The sequence below is a fragment of the Schistocerca cancellata genome, chromosome 5 (genome assembly GCF_023864275.1).
Source record: "Schistocerca cancellata isolate TAMUIC-IGC-003103 chromosome 5, iqSchCanc2.1, whole genome shotgun sequence".
NCBI lineage: Eukaryota > Metazoa > Arthropoda > Insecta > Orthoptera > Acrididae > Schistocerca > Schistocerca cancellata.
The window spans coordinates 580,826,737-580,853,281 of record NC_064630.1 but is presented as its reverse complement, the minus strand read 5'-3'; the positions used below and the strand labels follow the sequence as shown (position 1 = coordinate 580,853,281).

Sequence of the window (26,545 nt, the reverse complement as noted above, 5' to 3'; positions counted from 1 at the left end):
GTAAACCAAGATGATTTGACTCAGTGATAAACGGCTTATACTGATCTGGAATAAACACTCAGTTGGACATTCGCAACTTCCTTTTCATGACAAGACACAAACTTCTTGGTTGTTCCCCTATTGTCCCCTATCATAAACAACTGCAGATTTCAACCCCCTCTACAACAGGCAAGGCAATGACTGCATCCCATTTTAGTTCCAATCAAGGCATCTTTTTCTCAATAAACCAAACATGACAAACTGCAGTTTCCATTTCTAAAGAGTTATCCCCATTTAGAAATTAGCAATTCAACTTATCCAGATCCCAGCTCCTCGATTTTCCATCTTTCTGCAATTTCTTCGTTTTTAAAGATCTGCCCCTGAGGTGTTTGGCAGTTTAAAAGCTGGTTTCAAAATTTGCCTTACCATTATATAATCTGATATCTTCTGGTGTATCGAGGTCTCTTCTACAAATAAAACTTCTCATGATTCTTACACGAAGTGTTTGCAAAACATTACTCTGTGCAAAATCGTACAGCCAGTTTTCAGTTTCATTCCTTAACCCCTGAATGTTCTCCTGCTATTTTTCATTCTCTTTCTTTCACTATTATTGAATTCCATACCACCATCGTAATTAAGTTTTAACTTCCCTTAAAGTACTGAATCATTTCCTTTTGTATCATCTTACATTCTTTCAATCTCATGATCAGCTATGGAACCAACAGACATAAAAATCTTGTATTACTGTGGTGGTCTTGGCTTTGTGGTTTGTTTCTCCTGATGACAATCTCCAGAGTAGATCCTGCCTGGAGATTAGTAATGGGGACTATTTTACCCATAGAATATTTAATCTGAGAGAATACCCTCATTATTACTTCATACAGTAGAACACTGCATTCCCTTGGTAAAAATAACAGTTTTAGTTTCTCCTCGTTTTCAGTTGTTCACAGTACCAACATAACATGGCCATGCTGGTTAATATTATGTAGCCATCTCGGTCATTCAGACCGTTACCCTTGCAGCTACTGAAAAGCCTGCTGCCTCTCTTCTGACACCATAAGTTTTTCTGGCCTTTCCACAGGCATCCCTCTGTTGTTGCACCTATACTAAGGCAATATCTTTCACTCAATCAGCCAGCCAGCCAGCCAGCCAGCCCGTGAGACAGACACACACACACACACACACACACACACACACACACACACACACACACACACCAATAAATTTTATTTCTCTTTCGTTCTTCCTACTAATTTCTGAGTCACAGCACCATTTTCAAGCAATCAATCCTCCTATCATCCAAGCCATCTGACTATAAACTAGCACAAACATCAGTCACAGCTATGGTTCAGGGGGGCAGTGGGAGGACAAAATTATTATAAAAAATTACCTGCTTGCTCTGCTTGTGTCGTTTGTCCCACAATTGCACTCTTCCGTGTAATGCAGTACCACATAGTATAGTATACAAATTGTCTGTAGCAAGACAATAAACTGCTGCATCAAATGGGTCCATCCATGAAGCAACATTACTCCCTGTACTGTGGACAAACAAGACTTTTAGACAGTGCACCCAAAAGTAGTCACATATTAACTAATATGCATGCACTATAAAGTAAATAATAGACTAACATTTCAACTAAGGAAAAGCAGTACCTTTTTTGAAGTGGTGCTTTACCAACACTGAAGTAGATGTCTCTTTGCAGCAATTTTAACTATAAATACTAAATCTCTTACTTAACATCACATCAGCAAACTACCATACTGACAATAGATATAGTGCAGTCACTCCGACCCCTGAATGAGAAGAACTCACCTGTTGTGAGGATCAGGAGAGAAAAATGAAGGGGAAGACAGAGATATTTTCACCAATGTGCATCAACCTTAGAAGTTTTCAATGAATGACTGCCATTTCTTCAGTAATACATTTTTTTAGTCATCTTTAACCATCAATTATGATTCTGAACATTAGTTTCAACAGAATTAACCTCTCTAGTACCTTTTAACATAACTTCAAACTGTAGGCCTTATTCTCCTTAGGCTCTCTCTGATATCTGCCTCATCTCTTGATTCCCCTTGTCCTCAACATATGGGTGTTGGAATGACCTCTCCCTTTTTTCTACCCTACTTCCAATATATCCCTTTTTAACCCCAAGTAAGTAGATCGTTCCAAATCTAGGACAGGTTTTTTGTGCTTTTGTATGTGTTTTATCGTCAGTACTCAAATTTTCTTCCTGAAGGTAAGTAATGGCCAGTCTTCCAGTCTTCTTACAATTAAAACCTATCTGTCAAATCTCAGCAATGTATGAGAAGGACAGAAGACAAGTATCATTGGGTTCTTTTTAGACTGGATATGGGGTCTCACAAATAAGAAGGTTGGCAGCCCATAGATACCACATGCTCTACCCCACAAAAAGAGGATGTACTGTTTGAAATTATGTTAACAGATGCTACACTTAGATTCAGTTTACTTTGTGATTGGTGTTTCAGAGAGTCTGGGTGGTAATGACAGGGCATCAGCCAATCACAGCTATTTCTCGGATTCCATGTGCTTGTTGTATTGCTTGTTCTATGGGCATAAGCCTTTCCAGGTGGCGCAGGTATTAGGAGGGGACCAAGGAGGTCAGACCACAAGGGGAGGGTAGGGTAGGGTAGGGTAGGGCTGCCAAACAAATTTTTGCACATTCTGTTATCATCATCATCATCATCATCATCATTTAAGACTGATTATGCCTTTCAGCGTTCAGTCTGGAGCATAGCCCCCCTTATACAGTTCCTCCATGATCCCCTATTCAGTGCTAACATTGACGCCTCTTCCGATGTTAAACCTATTACTTCAAAATCATTCTTAACCGAATCCAGGTACCTTCTCCTCGGTCTGCCCCGACTCCTCCTACCCTCTACTGCTGAATCCATGAGTCTCTTGGGTAACCTTGCTTCTCCCATGCGTGTAACATGACCCCACCATCTAAGCCTGTTCGCCCTGACTGCTACATCTATAGTGTTCATTCCCAGTTTTTCTTTGATTTCCTCATTGTGGACACCCTCCTGCCATTGTTCCCATCTACTAGTACCTGCAATCATCCTAGCTACTTTCATATCCATAACCTCAACCTTGTTGATAAGGTAACCTGAATCCACCCAGCTTTCGCTCCCATACAACAAAGTTGGTCGAAAGACTGAACGGTGCACAGATAACTTAGTCTTGGTACTGACTTCCTTCTTGCAGAAGAGAGTAGATCGTAGCTGAGCGCTCACTGCGTTAGCTATGCTACACCTCGCTTCCAGTTCTTTCACTATGTTGCCATCCTGTGAGAATATGCATCCTAAGTACTTGAAATCGTCCACCTGTTCTAACTTTGTTCCTCCTATTTGGCACTCAATCCGTTTATATTTCTTTCCCACTGACATTACTTTCGTTTTGGAGATGCCAATCTTCATACCATAGTCCTTACATTTCTGATCTAGCTCTGAAATATTACTTTGCAAACTTTCAATCGAATCTGCCATCACAACTAAGTCATCCGCATATGCAAGACTGCTTATTTTGTCTTCACATATCTTAATCTCACCCAGCCAGTCTATTGTTTTCAACATATGATCCATGAATAATATGAACAACAGTGGAGACAGGTTGCAGCCTTGTCTTACCCCTGAAACTACTCTGAACCATGAACTCAATTTACCGTCAACTCTAACTGCTGCCTGACTATCCATGTAAAGACATTTAATTGCTTGCAAAAGTTTGCCTCATATTCCATAATCTTGTAGAACAGACAATAACTTCCTCCTAGGAACCCGGTCATATGCCTTTTCTAGATCTATAAAGCATAGATACAATTCCCGGTTCCACTCATAACACTTCTCCATTATTTGTCGTAAGCTAAAGATCTGGTCCTGACAACCTCTAAGAGGCCTAAACCCACACTGATTTTCATCCAATTGGTCCTCAACTAATACTCGCACTTTCCTTTCAACAATACCTGCGAAGATTTTACCCACAACGCTGATTAGAGATACCTCTGTAGTTGTTACAATCTTTTCTGTTTCCATGTTTAAAGATTGGTGTGATTACTTTTGTCCAGTCTGATGGAACCTGTCCCGACTCCCAGGCCATTTCAATTATCCTGTGTAGCCATTTGAGACCTGACATTCCACTGTATTTGATGAGTTCCAACTTAATTTCATCCACCCCAGCCACTTTATTGCACTGCAATCTATTGACCATTTTTTCCACTTCCTCAAATGTGATCCTATTTCCATCATCATTCCTATCCCATTCTACCTCGAAATCTGAAACATTACTGATCGCATTTTCACCTACATTGAGCAACTCTTCAAAATATTCCCTCCATCTTCCCAAGGCATCCACAGGATTCACCAGCAGTTTTCCTGACCTGTCCAAAATACTTGTCATTTCCTTCTTACCTCCCTTTCGAAGACTGCTAATTACACTCCAGAATGGTTTTCCAGCAGCTTGACCCATAGTCTCCAACCTGTTTCCAAAGTCTTCCCACGATTTCTTCTTGGATGCTGCAATTATCTGTTTGGCTTTGTTTCTTTCTTCAACATAACTTTCTCTGTCTACCTGGGTTCTGGTATGTAGCCATTTTTGATACGCCTTCTTTTTCCTTTTACAGGCTGCCTTGACTGTATCATTCCACCAAGCTGTTTGCTTCTTCCTACTTTTACACACTACTGTTCCAAGACATTCTTTAGCCACTTCTAGTACTGTGTCCCTGTACCTTGTCCATTCCTTTTCCAATGACTGTAATTGGCTACATTCAACTAACTAGTACCTTTCTGAGATCGCTGTTATGTACTTGTGCCTGATTTCCTTATCCTGAAGTTTCTCCACTCTCATCCTCCTACAAATGGACCTGACCTCCTGCACTTTCGGCCTCACAATCCCAATTTCACTGCAGATTAAATAATGATCAGTGTCATCAAAGAATCCCCTGAATACACGTGTGTCCCTCACAGCCTTCCTGAATTCCTGATCTGTTATTATATAGTCAATGACAGATCTGGTTCCCCTGCCTTCCCAAGTATACCGGTGAATGTTCTTATGTTTAAAAAAGGAGTTTGTGATTACTAAGCCCATGCTGGCACAGAAATCCAAGAGTTGTTTGCCGTTCCTGTTGGCCTCCATATCCTCTCCAAATTTACCCATAACCTTTTCATACCCTTCTGTTCGATTTCCAATCCTGGCGTTAAAATCACCCATGAGCAGAACCCTGTCCTTGTCCTTTACTCTAACAACTACATCACTGAGTGCCTCATAAAAACTATCCATCTTATCTTGATCTGTCCCTTCACAATGCGAATATACTGACACAATCCTAATTTTCTTGCTAGACACTGTCAAATCTATCCACATCAGTCGTTCGTTTACATACCTTATTGCAACTACGCTGGGTTCCATTTCTTTCCTGATGTAAAGCCCTACACCCCATTCTGCTATTCCTGCTTTGACTCCTGACAGGTAGACCTTGTATTCTCCCACTTCCTCTTCTTTCTCACCCCTTACCCGAATGTCACTAACAGCTAAAACGTCCAGCCCCATCTTACTTGCAGCCTCTGCCAGCTCTACCTTCTTCACAGAGTAGCCCCCATTGATATTAATAGCTCCCCATCTCATTACCATTTGTTTGCCAAGTCGTATCTTAGGAGTCCCTGGTTTGTCAGTTAGAGGTGGGACTCTTGTCACCTCCAAAGGTCCGAGGCATTTTGCTCTGATTGTTGCCAGCATCATATTTAAAGTACCAGGGAAGCAGGTTGCTAGCCTTACTTGCCCCGAGTCCCATTGGGTTTTACCCCTAACGGCTGAGGGACTAACCGGTGGATTTGGTAGTCTTTGCCGTATGAGCACAAAGGTGACCACGACTCAGAATATGTCCGAGATGCCCAGCCTCATTCCAAAGTAATTGGTATCCCGACTGTCGGGACCACTTACTTGGCCACTCATACGTTGCCCGTGGTTCATGAACTAGGACATGACTACAGGAACCCACACCATGAATCACATTCTGTTGTGCCACTCTAAAAATATTTTTGTGCAAATAACACAAAAATCATACCTACTGCTGAAGTTAATACTTTTGGGAAACATTTTAGTTTCTTCACAAAAATACTAAAAAGAACTACAGGTTCACAATTCTACCCTTACCACCACCACCACAGAGGGGCAACAGGCCCAAGATGTAAAGATGCATTGCCAGGAATTCATACTGACGATTTTGTCAGTGGAAAAGTGAAAGCCATTGTCTATGCTCCAGGAGTAAAGACGATCAAGGCATCACTGAAGACGCTGTTCAGTGAGACAGGTCGGTGGAGAACTGCAATAGATGGCAAAATCGTCAACAAAAAGGGAGCAGGTGATGCCAGCCAAGAGACAGGCCATTATTGGGTTAATGGCACTAGCAGAGAAGATGACACTCATGACGGAACCCTGAGCCACACTGTTTTCCACGACAAAGGTGTCCAATAAGGCAGAATCCACATGCACCTTGAAAACTCAATCTTTTAAAAGTGCCTGTAGAAAACAGGGCAGGCAGCTATGTGTGTAAAGAGTACGGAGGATAACAGCTCTCCATCAGGTGTCGTAGGCCTTCTCCAAATCGAAAAACACAGTCACAATCTAGGATTTCCATAGAAAACCATTCATGGCATGGGTGGACAAAGTAAGAAGATGGTCAACTGCTGAAGGCCGCACTCTAAATCCACAATGTGCATTCATCAGTAAATTGCGAGACTCGAGCCACCATACCAGCTGGGCATGAATCATACATTCTATCACCTTCCAAATGCAGCTGGTAAGAGAGATAGGATGGTAGCCAGAAGGAAGGTTTTTGTCCTTACCGGGCCTAGGTATGGGTATGATGGTAGCTTCACATCAGCGCCTGGGGAAAGTGCCCTCTGCCCAGATGCAGTTGTACGTGTTAAGCAGAAAGTGCTTGCCAGCAAGAGAAATTTGGATGGTGTCTGGCCCTGGGGCAAAGGATCAGGATGAACTAAGAGCATGACATAGCTTCCTCATAGTATAGGCGGCATTGTAGCATTCATGATTCAGAGAAAAGAAGGGTATCACCCGAGCCGCCTCCACTCGTTTCTGATAGAGGAAGGCAGGGCGATAGTGGGAAGAGCTCAAAACTTCCGCGTAACGGTGGCCCAAGGTGTTTGAGATGGCAATAGGGTCCACAATAACATTGCCTGCTACTGTCAGGCCGGAAATTGGGGAATGGATCTTGGTCCCAGAGAGCCGTCAGAGGTTGGCCCACACAACTGAGGAAGAGGTGGAACTGTTAAAAGAACTAGTGAATGAAATCCAGCTAGCTATTTTGCTATCACGAAAAACGCAACCGACACTTTGCACGCATCTGTTTATAATGAATGCAGTCTGGTTGGTGATGGTTAAAAACGTGGAGAGCACATCTCCGTGTGCAAATTGCACCGCGACATGCCTCAGTCCACCAAGCGACAGGGAAACTGTAGTGATTTAAGAATTTCTGTGTAAATTCTAGGACCACTCAGCCTTCTACCGTCTCGAACACACGATATTCTGGATATGAGTGTGGGATGGTAGAATTCTACCTACTGCACATCACATGTTTGTGTGTGCAGGTTTAAAATCAGTTGCGGAAGAAAGTAGATGTGACAGTCAGACAGCACCGACAAGTACCTGTCAGGCAATCCACAGACGTTTTAGTGAGTGTGTAAGAAAGAATCATGGAGTTTATAAGCAGCTCTGTGCTTATTGTGTCATTGACTATTATTATTAAAACAAGAACAGTTGAAAAAGAACTCTTGTAGACCCTGGACACAACCTTGTTAGAGGCAAGACTCACTTTACAATTCATGTTAAGAAAGGTCATAGTAAGCTGTGCTTATTGTGTCATTGACTATTATTATTAAAACAAGAACAGTTGAAAAAGAACTCTTGTAGACCCTGGACACAACCTTGTTAGAGGCAAGACTCACTTTACAATTCATGTTAAGAAAGGTCATAGTATCCAAGCCAACTTTAACTGTAACTCAACTTGTTTCTAACATCCGACTGTACGAGAGACTTGCAGGAAGTTACATATTCAAGTGGAAAGTGAGATTTTTATTGTGTATGGAGGTCAAATACAACGTTAGTTGACGAAAAGTAAAGTTTGTATGTCTACTTATTTCATAAGTAGAAAAGAGTCTAAAAAGTCTAAAAATTTCTGTACCTAGCGTTATGCGACGAAGAAGAAGTCAAGAGGATTTCCAGCAGTCAGCTATTCATCAAAGAAGAGTGGCTGCAAATTCCAAGTAAGTCATCTCGTAAAGAAGTGAAAGGTGGTTTGGGGGAATAAGCCGATATAACCCACATCCACACTCACACTTTATGTCATCAGAACGTTAGAACACGACATGGTAAAGAGGAAGTGCGAGGAATGGGGTGTTCTGCAGCAGTAAGGATAACATTTGTGAGATTTTCCACCCGGGCATCACAATTGGGGAAATCTTGTTCTACGAAGGTCGCCAGCGAAGAGTAAAGCTGCCAGTCAGCCTTAGTAAGCTGCCATTTGGGCGTGCACATGGCTGGGGTAGGAGTCAGCACACAGATAGCACATGGGAAATGGTCACTTGAGTAGGTGTCAGGAAGAACAGACCACTCAAGACAATGGGCAAGCTGGGCACTGCAGAAGGATAGGTCCAAATTGGAATAGGTGTGCAATGAGTCCGAGAGGAAAGTGGGTGTTTCAGCGTTAAGGCAGAAGTGGTTAACTTGGTTAAGAAGGTCAGCCAAGAGGGCACATCTCTGACAGATCCTGAGAGAATCCCAAAGTGGATGATGCACATTAAAGTCACTGAATAGCAAAAATGGGGGAGGTAGCTGCCCAATAAGCTGAAGGAAGTCTGCTCTGGTGACACTGAATGACTGAGGGACATACATGGTACGGAGAGAAGAAGTCAGGTGGGGAAGGGAATGGCGAACTGCAACAGCCTGAAGATGTGTAGTCAGGGAGATGGGTTGACTATGAATGTCATCCTGTATGAGCAGCATGATGCCCCCATGAGATGGAATGCCAACCTCAGGGGAAAGGTCAAAACAAATCGGTAAGCAATGTGAAAGCTCCAAGTGTTCCTGAGGACGCAATTTCGTTTCCTGAAGGCAGAGTACAAGGAGATGCTGTGATGCTAAAAGCAGCCGTAAATCCTCTTTCTGGGATCGAAGGCCGTGAACTTTCTACTGGAGGACAGTCATGATGAGGAAGAGATGTAGGAGTGTCAACTCAGTGGCTGCCGAGTGACCACCCATGTAAAGTCGCTGCTACAGGACACAGAAGCAGGAGAATCCTGCTCCATGGGGTCCACAGAAGCATCAGCTTGCTTGTGTGGTCGGTTCGTGTATTCCAACACTGAAAAACCGTTAGGGCACACCAGCGATACAGAGGCAGGCCGGGCCAAGATACCACCTGGCGACACCGTCAAAGAGGATCTTCGAGTTGGCGAAGCAGAAGACTGTTTGCCTTTGGTGGACTTCTTCAAGTCTTTCCAGTTAGAGGAAGACTCGGGTGTTGTTTGGCTGGAGGGACGGAGGAAGTCTACATGGGAGTACTACTCCTGTTGTAGGTTGTCTAGCTGGTGGCTTCGCCCCTTGAGGCGAGAGTTAGTTGCACAGCTGGATGGAGGGATGGTGATGCTACCTTGACACTGGGCGATTTCACAACCCCAAAGCTTAATTTGAGGGCGCATGTTTGCATGGTCATGGAGCAAGGCGCAACAAGAGCAGAACTAGAGGTGCCAACGGGAGAACACAGGTTTTGCGACTAGCCAGTAGCTTGCGAGCTACTGGGTAAGGCACTTTTTCCTTTATCCGGATCTCTTGGACAGTCCGCTCATCAAGATACATGGGACAATCCCGAGAGGAGGCTGCCTGGCCACCATTGCAGTTGATACAGCGGGGAGAAGGAAGTGGACAATCACCCTTGTATGCCCTCCCTACCACAGGTTACACATTAGACTGGGTGTCTACAAGATGTCCAAGTGTGGTTCAAACGATGACACTGGTAGCAGTGCATAGGGTTCGGAATGTACAGTCAGACTGTGATAATTTCATAGCCTGCTTTGATCTTTGACAGCAGCACCACTCTATCAAAGATGAGGAAAAGAGTGCGGGTGGGCACTAAGGAGGAATCTACCTCTTTCATTACATGATGGACAGCAATGACACCCTGTTCAGAGAGGTAAGACTGGATTTCGGTCTCGGTTGTCGAGCAGCCTGATGTAAATTACACCACGGGAAGAACTCAAAAGTTCTATGGGCCTTGACACGAACAGGGTAAGCCATGGAAAAAGTGGGGCAGCAAGGTGCTGTTTTGCTTCTTCAGAATCAGAAGTGCTCTCCAAAAGCAAAGTGCCATTCCATAAACGAGAGCAGGATTCACAGGGCCAGGAATTGCATCAACACCTCTCTGAATAATAAACAGATCGACGGTCTTCAGTATGTGAAACCACGAGGAACCATGATGCAGCGGGAAGGGCCTTGGACTCATTAGCCTCATTACATTTACGTTTCACAGACGTGGACTGGGAAGGTGAGCGACTCATTGCAAGAAAATCCCCCACAATTGTCAGCATCTCCAAAGACGCACTCCTTCCAATTGAGGGCTCCCTTCACAAGGGGGCGCACCTGGCCTTAGGTGATTGATCACACCTCATGTCACACCTCCTGAACACCTGACTGAAGGACCAGTCGGCAAATTGGGAAGGTTGCAGCTCAGGCAATCCCCCCTCCCTGGGCCTGGCCTGTACCATGGAGTACGTACGAACCCTACCTGTTGACCTGGGACTGGGAATTACGCGTTACCCAGTCACGTGTTATACATCAGACGTGTGGGCCAGCCTTCAGGAGCACACAGGGAGGAAGAAGAAAAAGAGGAACCTCAAATGCCAAAGCGGAGGAATGAGAGGAGAAGGGCGACAAAGAAAGAAAGAGAGATCAAAAACCAAAGGTGAGACTGCTCTTACATCAGTGACAGACAATGCTGAATATTACCAATAAAACCCTAGACATGTTCCCCAAGGGAGGGGTAAAAGAATAGCAAGAGGATAGACATGCAGCACAGAAGGGAAAAAATGCTGCAAAGGCTGGGAACTGGGGCCCCGTGGTAGCCAAGCACGAACCCGCCAAAGAGTGGCGAGCCCCTTAGGGGGGAACCAGCCATGTGATCTACAAGCTACCGTATTTACTCGAATCTAAGCCACACTTTTTTTCCAGTTTTTGTAATCCAAAAAGCCGCCTGCGGCTTAGAATCGAGTGCAAAGCAAGCGGAAGTTCTGAAAAATGTTGGTAGGTGCCGCCACAACTAACTTCTGCCGTCGAATATATGTAAAGCTACACAGGCATGCTTTGTAGGCACAAAGATAAATACTGGCGCCAAAACCTCTGCGTCAGTATAAAAAAAAAAAAAAAAAAAAAAGTGTGGAAGAAGAGCTTTTATTCTCCGCCCTGAGTTTCCACCACTGCATTTTCATACATTATCCAACGAAGTAAATACAAATTCCGTATTGTTCATCTTCGAATGTAGCAGAATTTCAATGTACTACGAAAATCCGACTGGCAAGATGGTTTGGGATGTTTGTCAATATGGCCAACTCTACGTTCTGAATTTTGTCCTACCTGTTGGAAGAGATGGTTGCTAACAGGAACCTGAAGAAATGTGAATCACATGCAGTATTCTCTGCCCCATAAGAAAGAATACGAATATAAACATTTTGCAACGTATTGTTTCATGTTTGCTGCTATCTCAATTGAATCCTGTCTGCCTAATAAACTACGAAACTAGAGTGAGACAACAGCAAACGTGGAAGAATATAAATATCGTGTCATGTTTATATTTGTATATTCTTATGCCTAATAGTGATACAGTCAGAAATGAAGCACGGCAACTTACTAGATTTTTAAATCTAAGATGACTAATTTCTGTGCGGAATTTGATGTACTAAAGAAGCGGCCGCAAAGATTTTCAAACTGAGAAAAATTTTCGCTATACTCTTGTTCAGAACATCTTCTATCATACGCATATTATTTCGTTCTTGTTGATCGTTATCAAAGAAAGCAGCAGTATAAATAACAACAAATAGTCTCTTGCCATTGTTTCGCTAATGAGACGATTCCTCTCTCTCTCTCTTTTTAAATTGTAAGCGCCGATAGCACGCACAAAAGCAAGCCGTGCTGCGACAAACAATGCACGACACAGTACAGTAATGCATTTTCAGCTTAGAATGATGTAAACACCTATAACAAAGAAAACGGCACTTATCAGATCTAAGCAAAATAAGCAATCGATTCAAACCAGACGAAGCATGTGAAAAAGGAAGGGTACCCATATAAATACGGACGGAGCGCCTGACGCATAGCAATGGCTACCTGGTAAAGCGTAACTGCTAAGCTTACGACTCGAACCAAACTACTGTAGCTGTATCGTCATTCATTCGACCTAAATTGTGTCTCGTATTACAATGGACCAACTTTGTTTCGATTTGGAGGTGCGGCCTAAAACTTTTCTCCCCCCTTGAATTTCGAGTCTCAAATTTTACGTACGGCTTAGATTCGGGAAATTTTTTTTTTTTTTCCCTTTATTTCGAGTCTCATTTTTCAGGTGTGGCTTAGATTCGAGTGCAGCTTAGATTCGAGTAAATACGGTAAGCTGCAACCACTGACAAAATGTGGCCAATAAACAACTGGACCATCCTGCTGCTGCTGCTGCTGCCCAACACAACACTCTTCATTTCAATGACTGCTTCACAGCCAGTGCTTATGGATCCTTCCCACCAACACAAGCTTTTCTGAATTGCGTAGGTAGGGACTCCCCCTGGAATATATTCTACTTTCTTGTAACACACTTGGCCTCAGCCCTCGTTAGTCATTGTCCTTACCCATCTAGGCCCTACATGAAAGGGAAGCAGTGGTTGGGAAGGGAGTGAGACAGGGTTGTAGCCTCTCCCCGATGTTATTCAATCTGTATATTGAGCAAGCAGTAAAGGAAACAAAAGAAAAATCCATGGAGAAGAAATAAATACTTTGAGGTTTGTTGATGACATTGTAATTCTATCAGATACAGCAAAGGACTTGGAAGAGCAGTTGAACGGAATGGACAGTGTCTTGAAAGGAGGATATAAGGTGAACAACAACAAAAGCAAAACGAGGATAATGGAATGTAGTCTAATTAAATCGGGTGATGCTGAGGGAATTAGATTAGGAAATGAGACACTTAAAGTAGTAAAGGAGTTTTGCTATTTGGGGAGCAAAATAACTGATGATGGTCGAAGTAACGAGGATATAAAATGTAGACTGGCAATCGCAAGGAAAGCGTTTCTGAAGAAGAGAAATTTGTTAACATCGAGTATAGATGTAAGTGTTAGGAAGTCATTTCTGAAAGTATTTGTATGCAGTGTGGCCATGTAGGAAGTGAAACATGGGCAACAAATAGTTTGGACAAGAAGAGAATAGAAACTTTTGAAATGTGGTGCTACAGAAGAATGCTGAAGATTAGATGGGTAGAGGTATCACATACAAGTAACCATGACTACACTTGCACTTCACTACCCGTCAGGTACGTGTGTGTGTGTGTGTGTGTGTGTGTGTGTGTGTGTGTGTGTGTGTAGGTGGTGGGGGGTTGATTAACAGGTAAGTATATTCTGGAAATTAACAGTACTTCGTAATGCTAACAGCACAAATGGAAAGATGGGCACACAATCATCTCCTCAGATATTATAAACTGTCTCTCCCACTGTTAAGTGTGGGATCAAAAATAAGTCATGATGACCAGTGCAGTTTTAAGTACCCACAAAAGCACAGGGAGAATGCAGGTTAGTCTGCTAGTCACAACGCAGCAGTGTGAATGAGTAGATCATCATGCACACACTGGTTCTGCACGCTCTCAATCATGATTTAAAGAAACAATTCAGTGAAAACAATTGAGTCTTTTGCATGTTATAGCATTGTTCATCAGCTTCACAATGAACTGCCTATTATTCCGTTAATGGTCACAGTTATTAAGATACATAATATGTAATTAAATAATAAACTGCATGTCATTTGAATAGGTTGCAATGAAAAACAGGAGTCACCGTGACTTTACTTTTCAGGTATGTTAGGTAACACAAAGCTGCAGATTAAATGCAGCTAACATACTGAATTTTTCTTTAAATTTGGGAGGACATCTACGTCTACTACCTACAAGCCCGAGATAATGGACTGCATATAACAAGTTCCTTTCTGCTGGCGTGCACTGACAATACAGCAAGAATGAAATATTCATAACATCCACAGCGTCTCCTAAGCGGTTTGAGATATCGAAACCAGTTTTTGGCATCTGATAAGATGCACTGAGGGAAGTATCTTTCCATATGGTTGACATGCAAAACTTTCTGATCTACCACAATATATGAGTAACAACATACTATTTCGAAGCAATAGTTGGTTTTTTGAGGGTCATCAATAGCTGCTAAAATGAGAATTTGTGCAGCTTTGCAATAACTTCAGTGAAGAAATTACTTGTTTATTTTTATACCGACAATGTGCCTTTTCATAAAGTATTGACCTGACTTGGCATCAGTTCCTCATTTATTAAAATCACTGTCTCAAGATTTTGTCACAATTGTAGCTGCATTAGCATTTTAATGAAGTGATTTTGTGTGGACTACACTGTGTTTTGGTGAATTTGCCATTGATGCCATGACAGTTCTCTGAGAGAGGTGTGAGAGGGAGGGGGAGGGGGAGGGGAGGGGAGGGGAGGGGAGGGAGGGAGGGAGGGAGGGAGGGAGGGGGAGGGGAGAGAGAGAGAGAGAGAGAGAGAGAGAGAGTGGGGGAGGGGGGATTAACAAGTCAGGAAAAGATAAATTACTTCTTTTGTTGCAATTTCAGTAGAATCCTGTGAATCTGTGTTTTTAATAATGAACAGCTGGTACTGAAATTTACTGAAGTATCTTCTTTGTATACCTCAGTCGTAGTAGATAAAAGTACACCTGTTAACAATATGGCAAAATACTCTCCTCATTGCATGCCATCATTTGCCAAAGACTCATTTCAACATCTCAAACCTTTCACGAGATACGATGAATGTTTGAATGCTTCATTCTTTCTTTCCGTTCATGAATGCGCGCAAGTAGAAGTGAGCTCACTACACACAATCCATTTTCTGGTGACTGGAGGTAGATACAGATCTTGTTCCAAGTTTATACAAAATTCCGTATGTTAACTACATTTGATAAACAGCAATTTATGATCTAACATGTACAAAACACAAACTCATGGTGACTCCAATTTTTCATTGCAATCTACTCAAATTTCATGTGTGTGTTAATGTGCGCATTGTATGAAGAGGATAGGCTGCTACTTACCATAAAGATGATATATTGACTTGCACACAGGCACAATGAAAAGACTGTTGGATATTGAGCTTTTGGCCAAAGCCTTCTTCAAAAAATAAAACAAAAGCACATTTACACAAGCAAGAACACCTCACATACACGACCATCACCATTTGCTGCAGCCAGAATGCAGCTGTTGTGTTGTGCTGAATGACAGCAGCAATCTGGGGTGAGGTAGAGAAGAGAGAGGGATAGCAGGGTATGGATGGGGGAGAGATGAGCCCTGTCTGGCACAGCATGCAGGGACTTTTTGTCAACAGGACAATGTTGCTAGGTGCAGTGTAGCAAGGTTGTGGGAGAAAGGGTAGGGGGTGGAAGGGGAAACAGGAGAGGAGCAGAGAAGGGCAGACTGGTGGGCACTTTGGCAGAGTGTGACAACAAGGATATGTAAACTGGAAGGAGGCGATGGGACAGAATGGGTGGAGGGTGTGGGGACAGTAAGTTACCTTAGGTTGAGTTTGTGATGATTTTGGGAGGGGATTTCTTTAAAATCATGTGAGAGACATTGCAGAAGAGATGGCATGCCCACACTGGCAATCTCACATTGTGGTACACTGGGCACCTATTGTGCCAAAGAGGACAAACAATGTATCATTTATTCTGACTAGCAAGCCAGAGTGTGCGTGTGCGCGCGCGCTGCAGTTTACTCTGGCACACACGTCAGTGCCTGTTGCCTCATTAGATAACACAAGACTTTCTTTGTGCTGGTTGAATCCACCTCCCATTGGCAACAATACATGGTTAACTTGCTATCCTTGTGTGCACCTTCTAAAATAATATTACTCACCAACTGTTTGCAGAATCAGGTCTTTGTAAAAAGCAAGTGGTTATTCATAAAATTGCTCTTTCATTCCATGCTGGTTGTCAATTAGGACAGATTGTCAAGTGTGGCTACTGCCCTTACGAGCTGCAGAATGAGATGTAGTATGGGAATTACATGTCTGCCACAACGCAAACAGTGTTTGTTATACCCAACTAGTATTTGGCAAGTGTTCAATGATTATTTAAGCAATTTTGAAAAATACATGAATACACCTGAAATATAGACAAGTGCACAGAGAAATTAGTTCATTTCCAAAACTGTCATAAAAAGTGAAATAGTACTATTATAGTACTATTGCAGTACTTTTTCTTCTTTCTTACTTTAGGTGTTATAAAATTTTTATACACTCTGTTTCCTCACATAGCATGTTATTTGCAATGTGCATGCCTACTGTTAAGGCTACTTACTTTTGACATTAAATAACTTAAATAATACAAAGCTGTGAATTTTTAACATTGGTAGGGTGTTTAAGTGAGCCTTAAGCTCATGTAATAGTGATCTTCTCTAGATATGAAACACAACTGACAGATCTGAATGAACCAAACACACATATTCCTACTCTGTTTGCACATGTATCACCACTCAAACTGGTCTAATTTGCAAAGAGTTGCATCAGCAGGCCACCACTGATTTAAAACACAAGCAAGTCTGACAATTAGCCGCAAATTTGCACATAATGAAGAGGGTTTTAGAACAGCCACCAAATAAAACAAGATCAGTAACATAAACAAAACTCCCTACAAGCTACCTTAAACATTCAACCACTGCCACAAATTCACAGTATTGTATTATGAAAGTTATTTAACATCAACAATACACTGAAATAACAACAAGTACTAATGTTGCAGATGAAATGCTGTGTGAGGAAATACATCAACGGAGTACTTTTGTGACATTTAAGTGGAAGAGAAGAAAATGTCTTTACATGCATCAGTAAGGAACTAATCATGTCAGAATCAAAATGAACTTAATTTCACTGTTTCTCTCTCTATATTTCATGTGGCTTTCAGGATAAAAGTCCAGTGATGATGGTGTAAGTCATACCAATACTAGTTTGAGTGTAATGAAGTACCATATCTAGGTGAACACCAAAATTTCATATTATTGTTCTGCATATGCAGGCAAGAACAAAGGCAAAGGGTAAATTGATTGTGTTAGACTCTTCAGATAATGTGTACTCCCATTTTACAATGGGAAAAGCATTACAGAGTTTGTACCACTAGTTCAGGACAGCCTAGTCTATTAATAACTGCTACATTACATGGACAATGAGTAAACTTTATTTCATGCAGAATATATGTGGAAAAAATAAAAAAATATTTAGATCACAGTTTTGGTTCAATGACTGCTTTGCTTTCCTTTGTTTAGGAGCATAACATAGTAGCTACTTATTTGCCACATTACTTCATAATTCCGTGATTGTGTGTGGATAGAAGTTACATTTTGACTGCAAGGCACCAGATTCTGTCAAGCTTATCAGTAATCCTGTTTGAAAATGACTGTATACATACTACATTACAGAAACAAGTACTGTATTTGAGAAACAAATTAAATAGATAAATTACCGAAGATCCCACAAACGGACGTGAGTATCATATCCTGCAGATAAGAGGGTATGTGGTGATTCCCAATGCAAATCTAGTATGCCTGCTCCAGCTTTATACTTCCCTTCTAAGCTTGCTGTCATTTCAGGTCTGAAATTAAAAATATATTTCAGGTTATTGAGAAAAAGGTAATTTTATTCATCATTGAAATGAAACAGTTTTAAAGAATAAGAAGAGTACAATTTTTTAAAACCTTATAACAGTAAATATTGTTTGGAAATTATGTGTGGAAGGTATCAACACAATGCATTTCAAAGCATTGGCAATCAAAGTATTTTCAAGCATCATATGCACTTGCAACTGAGAGGAGATCAATTCAGCTAATATGTACTGTCTGTACTTTAAGACTTGGGACCTAGTCTCCCAAGCTCTGAACTGGTAGTTGGATAATTCCACACCAGTAGTGTTTTACATCTGCGTGCTGCTGTCGCAGCTACCAAACAATACTTTGTGTAGTCGTGTTGTAGCAAGAATCATTGACTAGTGAATTTAATTTTATGTGTACATTATTTTTAGCAATTTGTACCACTACTGAACATGTTGCAATATATGGTCAGATCTTTTACTATTTCAGTTACACAAGACATTGTTGCTAGCACAACAACTTGACTATGTATGTAACTGATTTATTTACTGTAAATTATCAATCTTCGTTGAGAAGTATCACGTACAATATGTACATTTTTCGAAGTGTCGTGGCATTATGCTCAAGAAGGTATTATAACATTTGCTAAACCAATATTAAGCTTCTGAAGATGACTAATTAAGGGGACCATGCCCTGCCTATCTAACCCATGTTAATTTAGGCAAGTATTTGACCAATTTCTTAAAAAAAAACTATTTAATGCAGGACCTTAATATTTTTACTGTATGTTACATGATGCTAATAGAGTCAACTGTACTAAAATCTACTTTATCCATTTTATAGTTTTTAAGAAATACTTTTTTAAATTTAATGTAGTACCAGAGGTGGCTTTTTATGTTATGCAGAGTCTCTGAAAATTTCATTCATTTATCTATGATAGTTTCTGATATAATGGGGCATATGTACTGAAAATTTTAGTCTGCGGGAAACTGACTTTAAAGAAAAAAAAACTTTTGAAATTTGTTACTTACAGTTAATTAAAACTGTCCTGCTGCATAGGATGGCCCTTCTTTGGCCTCTAGCAGGTCTTCCAGCTTCGTTTTCACCTTCCTGGATGTTTGTCTTGCTTTCTTGGCCATATTAGATGCAGACCTGTCTGCATCGGCTATCCTCATTTTATCTCAATGTTGCAGCCCAGTGATCATATTTTCACCAGGCTTAATTTCCAGCTTTTTCAGTACCCAACACTTTCCAATATTACCACAACTGGATGTAATAACAGCATCATGAACTCCTAGTTTAATTGTATGCATGCCTAAAAATACAGTTTTAGGAAGGCGGTTCCAAATTTTGCTGTTGAAACATTCATTTGGGTTCTGTGTCTGCCTATGCAGACATTTCCTTAGAAGGTCAGGATGAGCCAAGTCTCTGAAAATAGGTTTAATTGCTGTAATAATAGCAGCAGGAAGAGAATGCTGGTGAGAATAAGATTCTCCAGTTGGCTGAGCGCTACTGTATTTGCACCACGAATTTTCTCCCGATGGACACAATCCATGACATCTTATCATCAGTAGAGGACTTACAGAAGAATATGGCCCAAACATCTCTCTTCATTGCCTCCAGATTTTCTTTATTTCTCCAAATTGCCTGCCCATAGTATACCAGCAAGTTTTCTATTTCAGTTTTAGTTAACCAACCCCGTCCGGTAAACAATTTTCCATCTTCTAATTTTTTTCCTCTCATATCAACAGTTTTCTCAGTCTTGTTCCCAAATGTTTTTGAACATGGCCTACACATTCTATTTTGGTAATAATGGCAGAGTTCACCTCATTGTTGTATGCCTTACTGTCACCATCGCCCAAATATTGGTGTACCATACGCCTCGTTTCTACAGAGCAATGAAATATTTGTTGAACCCCATGAACTTCCATACCACCACTTGTTCCTCTAAAATTAGCCACACTGTTGTGTTCTTTATGATCATAAACTTTACAAAATTTTCAATACTTAGACATTATCTCCACATCTAACACTTTACCGGTATCTACACTCGTGGCAGTTACTACTCCATTCAGCGAAGTATGTCCTCTTTTCTGCCAACTTCCATCAAGTGCAACTGCAATATCCGAACATCCATCATTTTCTTCCACGGCTTCCCTAGCAGCCAGTTTCATGCTTTCCTCAGTGACCTCACATACAGCTTTCTCTAACATTGCAGTCAATTTTTCAAATTTATTTGGTGGTTGATGTAAGTTCACAACTAAACAAAATGTTTTCCCTGCAGCCATGCCCTTGCCAATGGATCGTAAGGCATAAACTAATCTAGTATTGATTTCGTAAGGGCCACTTGCATCTCGTTTTGAACAACTCATAAATGAAATCACAGCTCAGCATTTAGTGCAAATTAAATCCAAAGCAATTGCTAGGCCTTTTCTCCCACTGGCACTCTCACAAATTTTCTCACTCTGTGACTCACCACACTGTCTGCATTGTACAAATTTAGAAATTACATCTGATAATATTCTCAAATTTATAATAATGTTACTGCATCCCTTGTCACTTACAGTAAATTAATTGTAACTCTCTTGAAATGGTGAGAACTACTTTGACGATGCACTTGTTGAAGAATTACAATTAGAAACATAGTTGCCAGGTGACATAACCTCTTGTACAGAAAGCTTTCTAAACTTGTTTCCTCTAAATTGAAAATGCGTTTACGTTTCGTTTCGTAATCTTCAATAAACACAACAAAACACAGGTACAAACAAGCACTGCAAACGTAAGTATAACAACTACCCGCAATCACACTTGAATAAAACTAACCATGTGTTTGAAAGTATGTTGTTTACAAACAGCATAAACAAAAGAATACCAACCATTGCATTCCAAGGATAGCCAACACACTCAGGAGTCTAAAAAAAAAATCTACAATATATGCAGAAAAGTGGGCATGGCACATAAACACATGTGGTAGGAAAATGCTCTTTAAATGATCAAAAAAAAATTTGTTTTTCAGCAAAATCCTTTTCAGAGTAATTAAATAAAACCTTACGCTATCGAAATATGATGAAAACCGAAAATTGATTTCTTTTTTCGACCTGAACCATGGTGTGGTCCCCTTAACAGGGTGAAATCAGTAAAGTGAAATAAATTGTATTCAAAAACTTTCTTCTTTCGTTGATCAATTTATATATCTTATAGCGGGGCTACTTTCCTCCAATATTTAGACACATTGTACCAATGCTTGAAAATACCTAAGTTAAAAGTGAACAAATAAATTTGATAATTTCTAAGCAGTTACCTACAGCACAAAGTAATAATGTCTGAGTGAAGAGGTCTTTGGATTTTCATTCTACAATGAGTTACTCAGTTTTTAAAAGTGGAGCAAAGTTTTCCATATGGGTGGGTTACTTTGCTCCACTTTCAATCAATGTAATTCCAATGGAAAAAATTGTATGGAGCAATGTCCGACACATAGTAAAGTTTAATTTTAAAATTTATTAAACAGAAAAAATCCACATATAAAAATACAATATTTATTTTTCAAAATTATTCCTATCAAAAGTAAATATTAGATTTTCTTGGATACACCATATTCACCAAAAATGCAACAATTTTATATAGTCTATGTACCATAACCTAATTAGCACACAATTCAGCATTTTCATTCAACACCACTCAGTTCAGGAATTTGGAAAAAGCCCCTTTTATTCACCATGTTTGGTAGTTCTATGCCTCCTACAATATCCTTCCATTCATAAAAGAGTTCATCTGGTTTTGATGGCCATTCCCATTATTTTTTGACTTAGTCATCGCACTTATTCTCACCCCGTCTCATTAAAGATTTGAGTAACACCTGGATACAAATGAACCTCACAACAAAAGATCACAAAAGCACCAACTTCTCTCTTTACTGGTTTAATTTATGGTCCTTGAAAGTACTGTAAGTTTTCCTCCTCTTCTTCGTGCTCTACTTCCTGAAGACATCTCTTCCTGTAAGACTCCCAGGATTCTTCATAAGAAGAGTCTTGTGTATAGTGATTTCACTTCTCTTAGAATGCCAAATTTGCTTTCTTTTATGTTTTCCTGGTTGTCCACTAGGTGTTTGTGAAGTGGTTTCTGTTGCAACACCCACATTCTCCACCATTCTACTACTGGTACTGATTCCATGAGAGAGACTTTTTCCAGGCGAGATTGGAATCTTTCTTCTTTTCACGTGACCTCTATCCCCAGAATGTTGTGTGTTTCCTTTCTTTGAAGAATGAGCAGAAATGAATTACTCAGATCATCTTGTTGCACCTCTGTGTCCGAGGCATTCAAACAATGGTTCAACATAGCAGGGAAATATCGCACACTTCCTAAAGCCACTTTGAACGCTACTTTTTACATTTGGCTGCATCACATCAAGAGCCCTTTTCAGCAGAGTGGGAAACTGATGTTTAGGAAGAACAGCACACTTCATTCCTGTTTGTCTCCACTCACACAGTACCTGCTGTATGCAACTTGCATGGGATGAAAGAAGGCAACGTCTACAGGTTTGAGTGAGATGAGTTGAGTTTGGTGGAAGAAACACGAAATGAATGTCATTTTCTCTAAACATCTGGAAAATTAGGATGTTCAAATGTGTAGAGAGATTGTCAGCAATCACGACCTTTTTTCTTCAGCTTGGGCAGCAGTATGGTCTCAAACCGATAACTGTAGGTCACTGTGTCAAAACATCCTGAACTAGACAGATTGTACCTACCCTTTGGCCCTGTGTATGTCGATGTGTCCCACAGTTGCCCAGACTTGTTGACAACATAGGGTGCCAAAAGCTCCCCTGCTGCACTACCACACATTATAATGGAGCAATTAGAATTAGAGAAGTTACAAATCCTTTCTGGGTATTTTGCACCTCAGTGACAGATAACTCAGCTTTTACCAGGATAGTCTGAGAGATTTTTCTCATCTAGATTCCAGATATGTGATAGTGTTACATCTCTTGTTACACTGGACATATTTTCAATGTATTTACACAACATGGTTTCATCAATAGCTGCCCTGCTGCGTTTGATGTTGGCGGCATATCTTTCAGTCAACTGAGGATGTCATTGAAGGAAACCTTTTGTCCAATCTTTCCCTGGTATATTGTTGGAAAATGCTGTCACATTACGCCCTGTTCTATCCAGATAAGATTTTCCTACATAACGCAGACCAGCAAAATTTAAGGGAAAGCCATAATCAATCATAATTTCTATATACGATGCAAACACATTCACCTCATCTCCATTAAAAACAGGCTTCATTTCTGTGGTATTTTGGTGTTTTTGTTTCAGTTTGTTTAAAATCATGCGTCTTGGGATGTTTTAAGTGATCAGCAGCCTTTCTATGGGGAAAATGTGCCATTTCTTATACTTTCCAGGCATTGTTCCATATGTTGGGGTGATTAATCAATGTGTTGACTTGGTCCTGGTTCTCTTTTATAGTCACAAACCATATCTATGAGAAATAATATAGAAATATAACTAAAATACATTTTGTAGAAATAAGAGGGGTTACTCTGCTCCATTTTATGATGGGTGCAAAGTAGCCCCCATAATTATTGAAAATGTAACCTCATTTATTTGTTTTTGAGTAAGAGAAAAACAAAACGCAACTGCATCGTCAGGCGGAGTAAATTTTAATTCAGCATTAAATTCTACAACAAATGGTCATATACTTACCCTTTCAGTAATAAAAACACTCAACACCTAAACACAAAATGGCAGACCCAGAAAGTACCGGAAGGGAGACTGATGTAATCTATGATTTAGAGCTGAAAGCTTTTGGTTTTAGTTGATTTATCCTCCAGAGGGCTTTGAAACTTTTTCATTTCTGTAGCAAAGTAACCCCCATAGGAGCAATGTAGCCACAATTTACAGTACTACTTCTGTTACCCAGAGTTTCACCTTCCTTTTATCTATATTTATCTGTATAGCGTCTGTGATTGCAGTTTTAAGGGATGTCCATTCCTCTTCAACTGTACTGCCCACTTTGGTATTCATTACCACAGTATCTACAGTCTTACAGAATTTCAAGCATGTCATTCCTCAGTATTTAAGTATTCCATCTCTTTCTAGTGTGATTCTTAAGGACAATTCTCTTAATGCTTTTGCAGGCACATTTTTTGTGGTGACTCAAAGTAGTTAATTTTTTTTGGTCATATTATAATTGTGATCAATTGTGACTCTTATTTTTTGATAATTCTATTTCTGTGAATTAACATGAAAAATATGGTGGTTTGTTTATCTCCCACAGCACTTTTGTGATTTCTAATTTTGGCATACATTTCCTACTTAGAAACAAAGTGTCCCATGGCCCTAAAAGCTATATTTGACAATAAACACAATATAGCTAGTGCAGTATACTACCACTAGGTGCCAGAAGATACAGAAGTGGTACAACATAATTCCATAAACAAAGTACAGAAATAGTTACTGGTAGGCATATCCCCCATAGCCCACGAAAGGGTTAAACTCCTGTCTATTCTTCATCATTACTACATAGTGATCCAAGTCCATTATTTGCTTCTGGGTATGCCTCACAATCCACTACCTGATTATGGAATCTCTGTCTGACCATCCTGTGACCCAGCTGGAATTCTTTCAGCCCACCACCCCGTCAGGCCTTTTCCAACTATATCTATTACTCTGATGCCAAAGACAAGCGCAGCAAAGAGTACGAATTGCTGTACATTCAGCTTAACAGCTCATGCATCTCAGTGTTAACAAGTATAATATACTGATGAATAGTAAAAGAAAACTGAGAAACTTTTATAATGTTAGATGACAGCCAGTTACACAATGGGAAATGTAAAGCCACCTGAGAGGCACTGTTGATGCTGGACCTGATAGCAAAAGCTAGATTTAAGAAAAATCAAAATACCTTCGTAGGATTTGTCAAGGTACAAAAAGCCTTTGATAATATAAAATGGTGCAAGATTATAAGAAAACTAGAAGCTATAGAGAAAGATGAATAATATTATCTACAAGAACCAAGAGATACAATAAGAATACGAGACCAAGAAGTGTTTCGATTAAAAAGGCTGCAAGACAGGGATGCAGCCTTTCGCCCCTACCAGTCAAGCTATACATCAAGGAGCAATGACAGAAATAAAAGAAAGGCGCAGAAGTAGGTTTAAAATTCAGAGTGAAAGGATATAAATGATAAGAAGGAAGTACAAAAATGTTCAAGGAAATTCAAGTATACAGAAATAGAAGTTCCTGAGGAATAAAAAAATAGGAAGTGCAGGGAAACTAAGACGAAATGGCTGCGTGAAAAATGTGAAGAAATTGGAAAAGAAATGAGTGTCTGAAGAACTGACTCAGCGCATAAAAGAAAGTCAAAACAACCTTCGGTGACACTAAAAGCAAGAGTGGTAGCATAAAGAATGCAACAGGAATTCCACTGTTAAATGCAGAGGAGAGGGCAGATACGTGGAAAGAGTACATTGAAGGCTTCTATGAGGGAGATCAGTTGTGATAAAAGAAGAAACAGGAGTCAATTTAGAAGAGATGGGGGATACAGTATTAGAAACAGAATTTAAGAGAGCTTTGGAGGACTTACAATCAAATAAGGCAGAAGAGGTAGATAACATCCCATCAGAATTTTTAAAATCATTGGGGCAAGTGGTAACAAAACAACTCATCATGTTGTGTAGAATGTATGAGTCTGGGGACATGCCATCTGACTTTCAAAAAAATATCATCCACGCAATTCTGAAAACTCCAAGAGCTGACAAGTGCGAGAATTATCGCACAATCAGCTTAACAGTTAATGCATCCAAGTTGCTAACAAGGATAAGATACAGAAGAATGGAAGAGAAAATTGAGGATGTAGTAAATGTTGATCACTTTGGCTTTAGGAAAGGTAAGGGCACCGAAGAGGCGTTTCTGATGCAGCAGTTGGTAATGGAAGTAAGACCAAAGACAAATCAAGACATGTTCATTGGATTTGTTGACCTGGAAAAAGCTTTCACCAATGTAAATTGGTGCAAAATGCTCAAAATTCTGAGAAAAATAGGGGTAACCTATAGGGAAAGACTGCTAATGTACAATATGCAGAAGGGCTAACAGGGAATAATAAGAGTGGACGACCAAGAATAAAGTGCTTGGATTAAAAAGGGTGTAAGACTGGGATGTAGTCTTTCCCCCTACTGTTCGAACTGTAAATTGAAGAATCAATGACAGAAATAAAAGAAAGGTTCAGGAGAGGAATCAAAATTCAAGGTGAAAGGATATCAATGATATGATTTGCTGATGACATCGCTATCCTGAGTGGAAGTAAAGAAGAATTACATGATATGCTGTAAGGAATGAACAATCTAGCGAGTACAGAATATGGACAGAGTAAATCGAAGAAAGATGAAGGTAATGAGAAGTAGCAGAAATGAGAACAGCGAGAAACTTAACATCAGGATTGATGGCCACGAAGTAAATGAAGTTAAGGAATTCTGCTACCTAGGCAGCAAAATAACCTATGACAGACGGAGCAAGGAGGACATAAAAAGCAGACTAGCACTAGCAAAAAGGGCATTCTTGGCCAAGAGAAGTCTACTAGTATCAAACATAGGCCTTATTTTGAGGAAGAAATTTCTCATAGTGTATGTCTGGAACACAGCATTGTATG

At 40.4% G+C, this 26,545-nt stretch overlaps 1 protein-coding gene across 1 annotated transcript in view; it reads right to left on the bottom strand.

Moving 5' to 3' along the window:
• Nucleotides 1-26,545, bottom strand: part of LOC126188101 (F-box/WD repeat-containing protein 4-like) — an 84,358-nt gene that overhangs the window by 9,128 nt on the left and 48,685 nt on the right. The window contains exons 6-7 of the mRNA XM_049929567.1: nt 17,776-17,904; nt 1,370-1,517 (exon numbers count right to left, since the gene is read on the bottom strand). Coding sequence (XP_049785524.1) covers nt 1,370-1,517; nt 17,776-17,904 — 277 coding nt within the window. The remainder of the gene's footprint in view (nt 1-1,369; nt 1,518-17,775; nt 17,905-26,545) is intronic.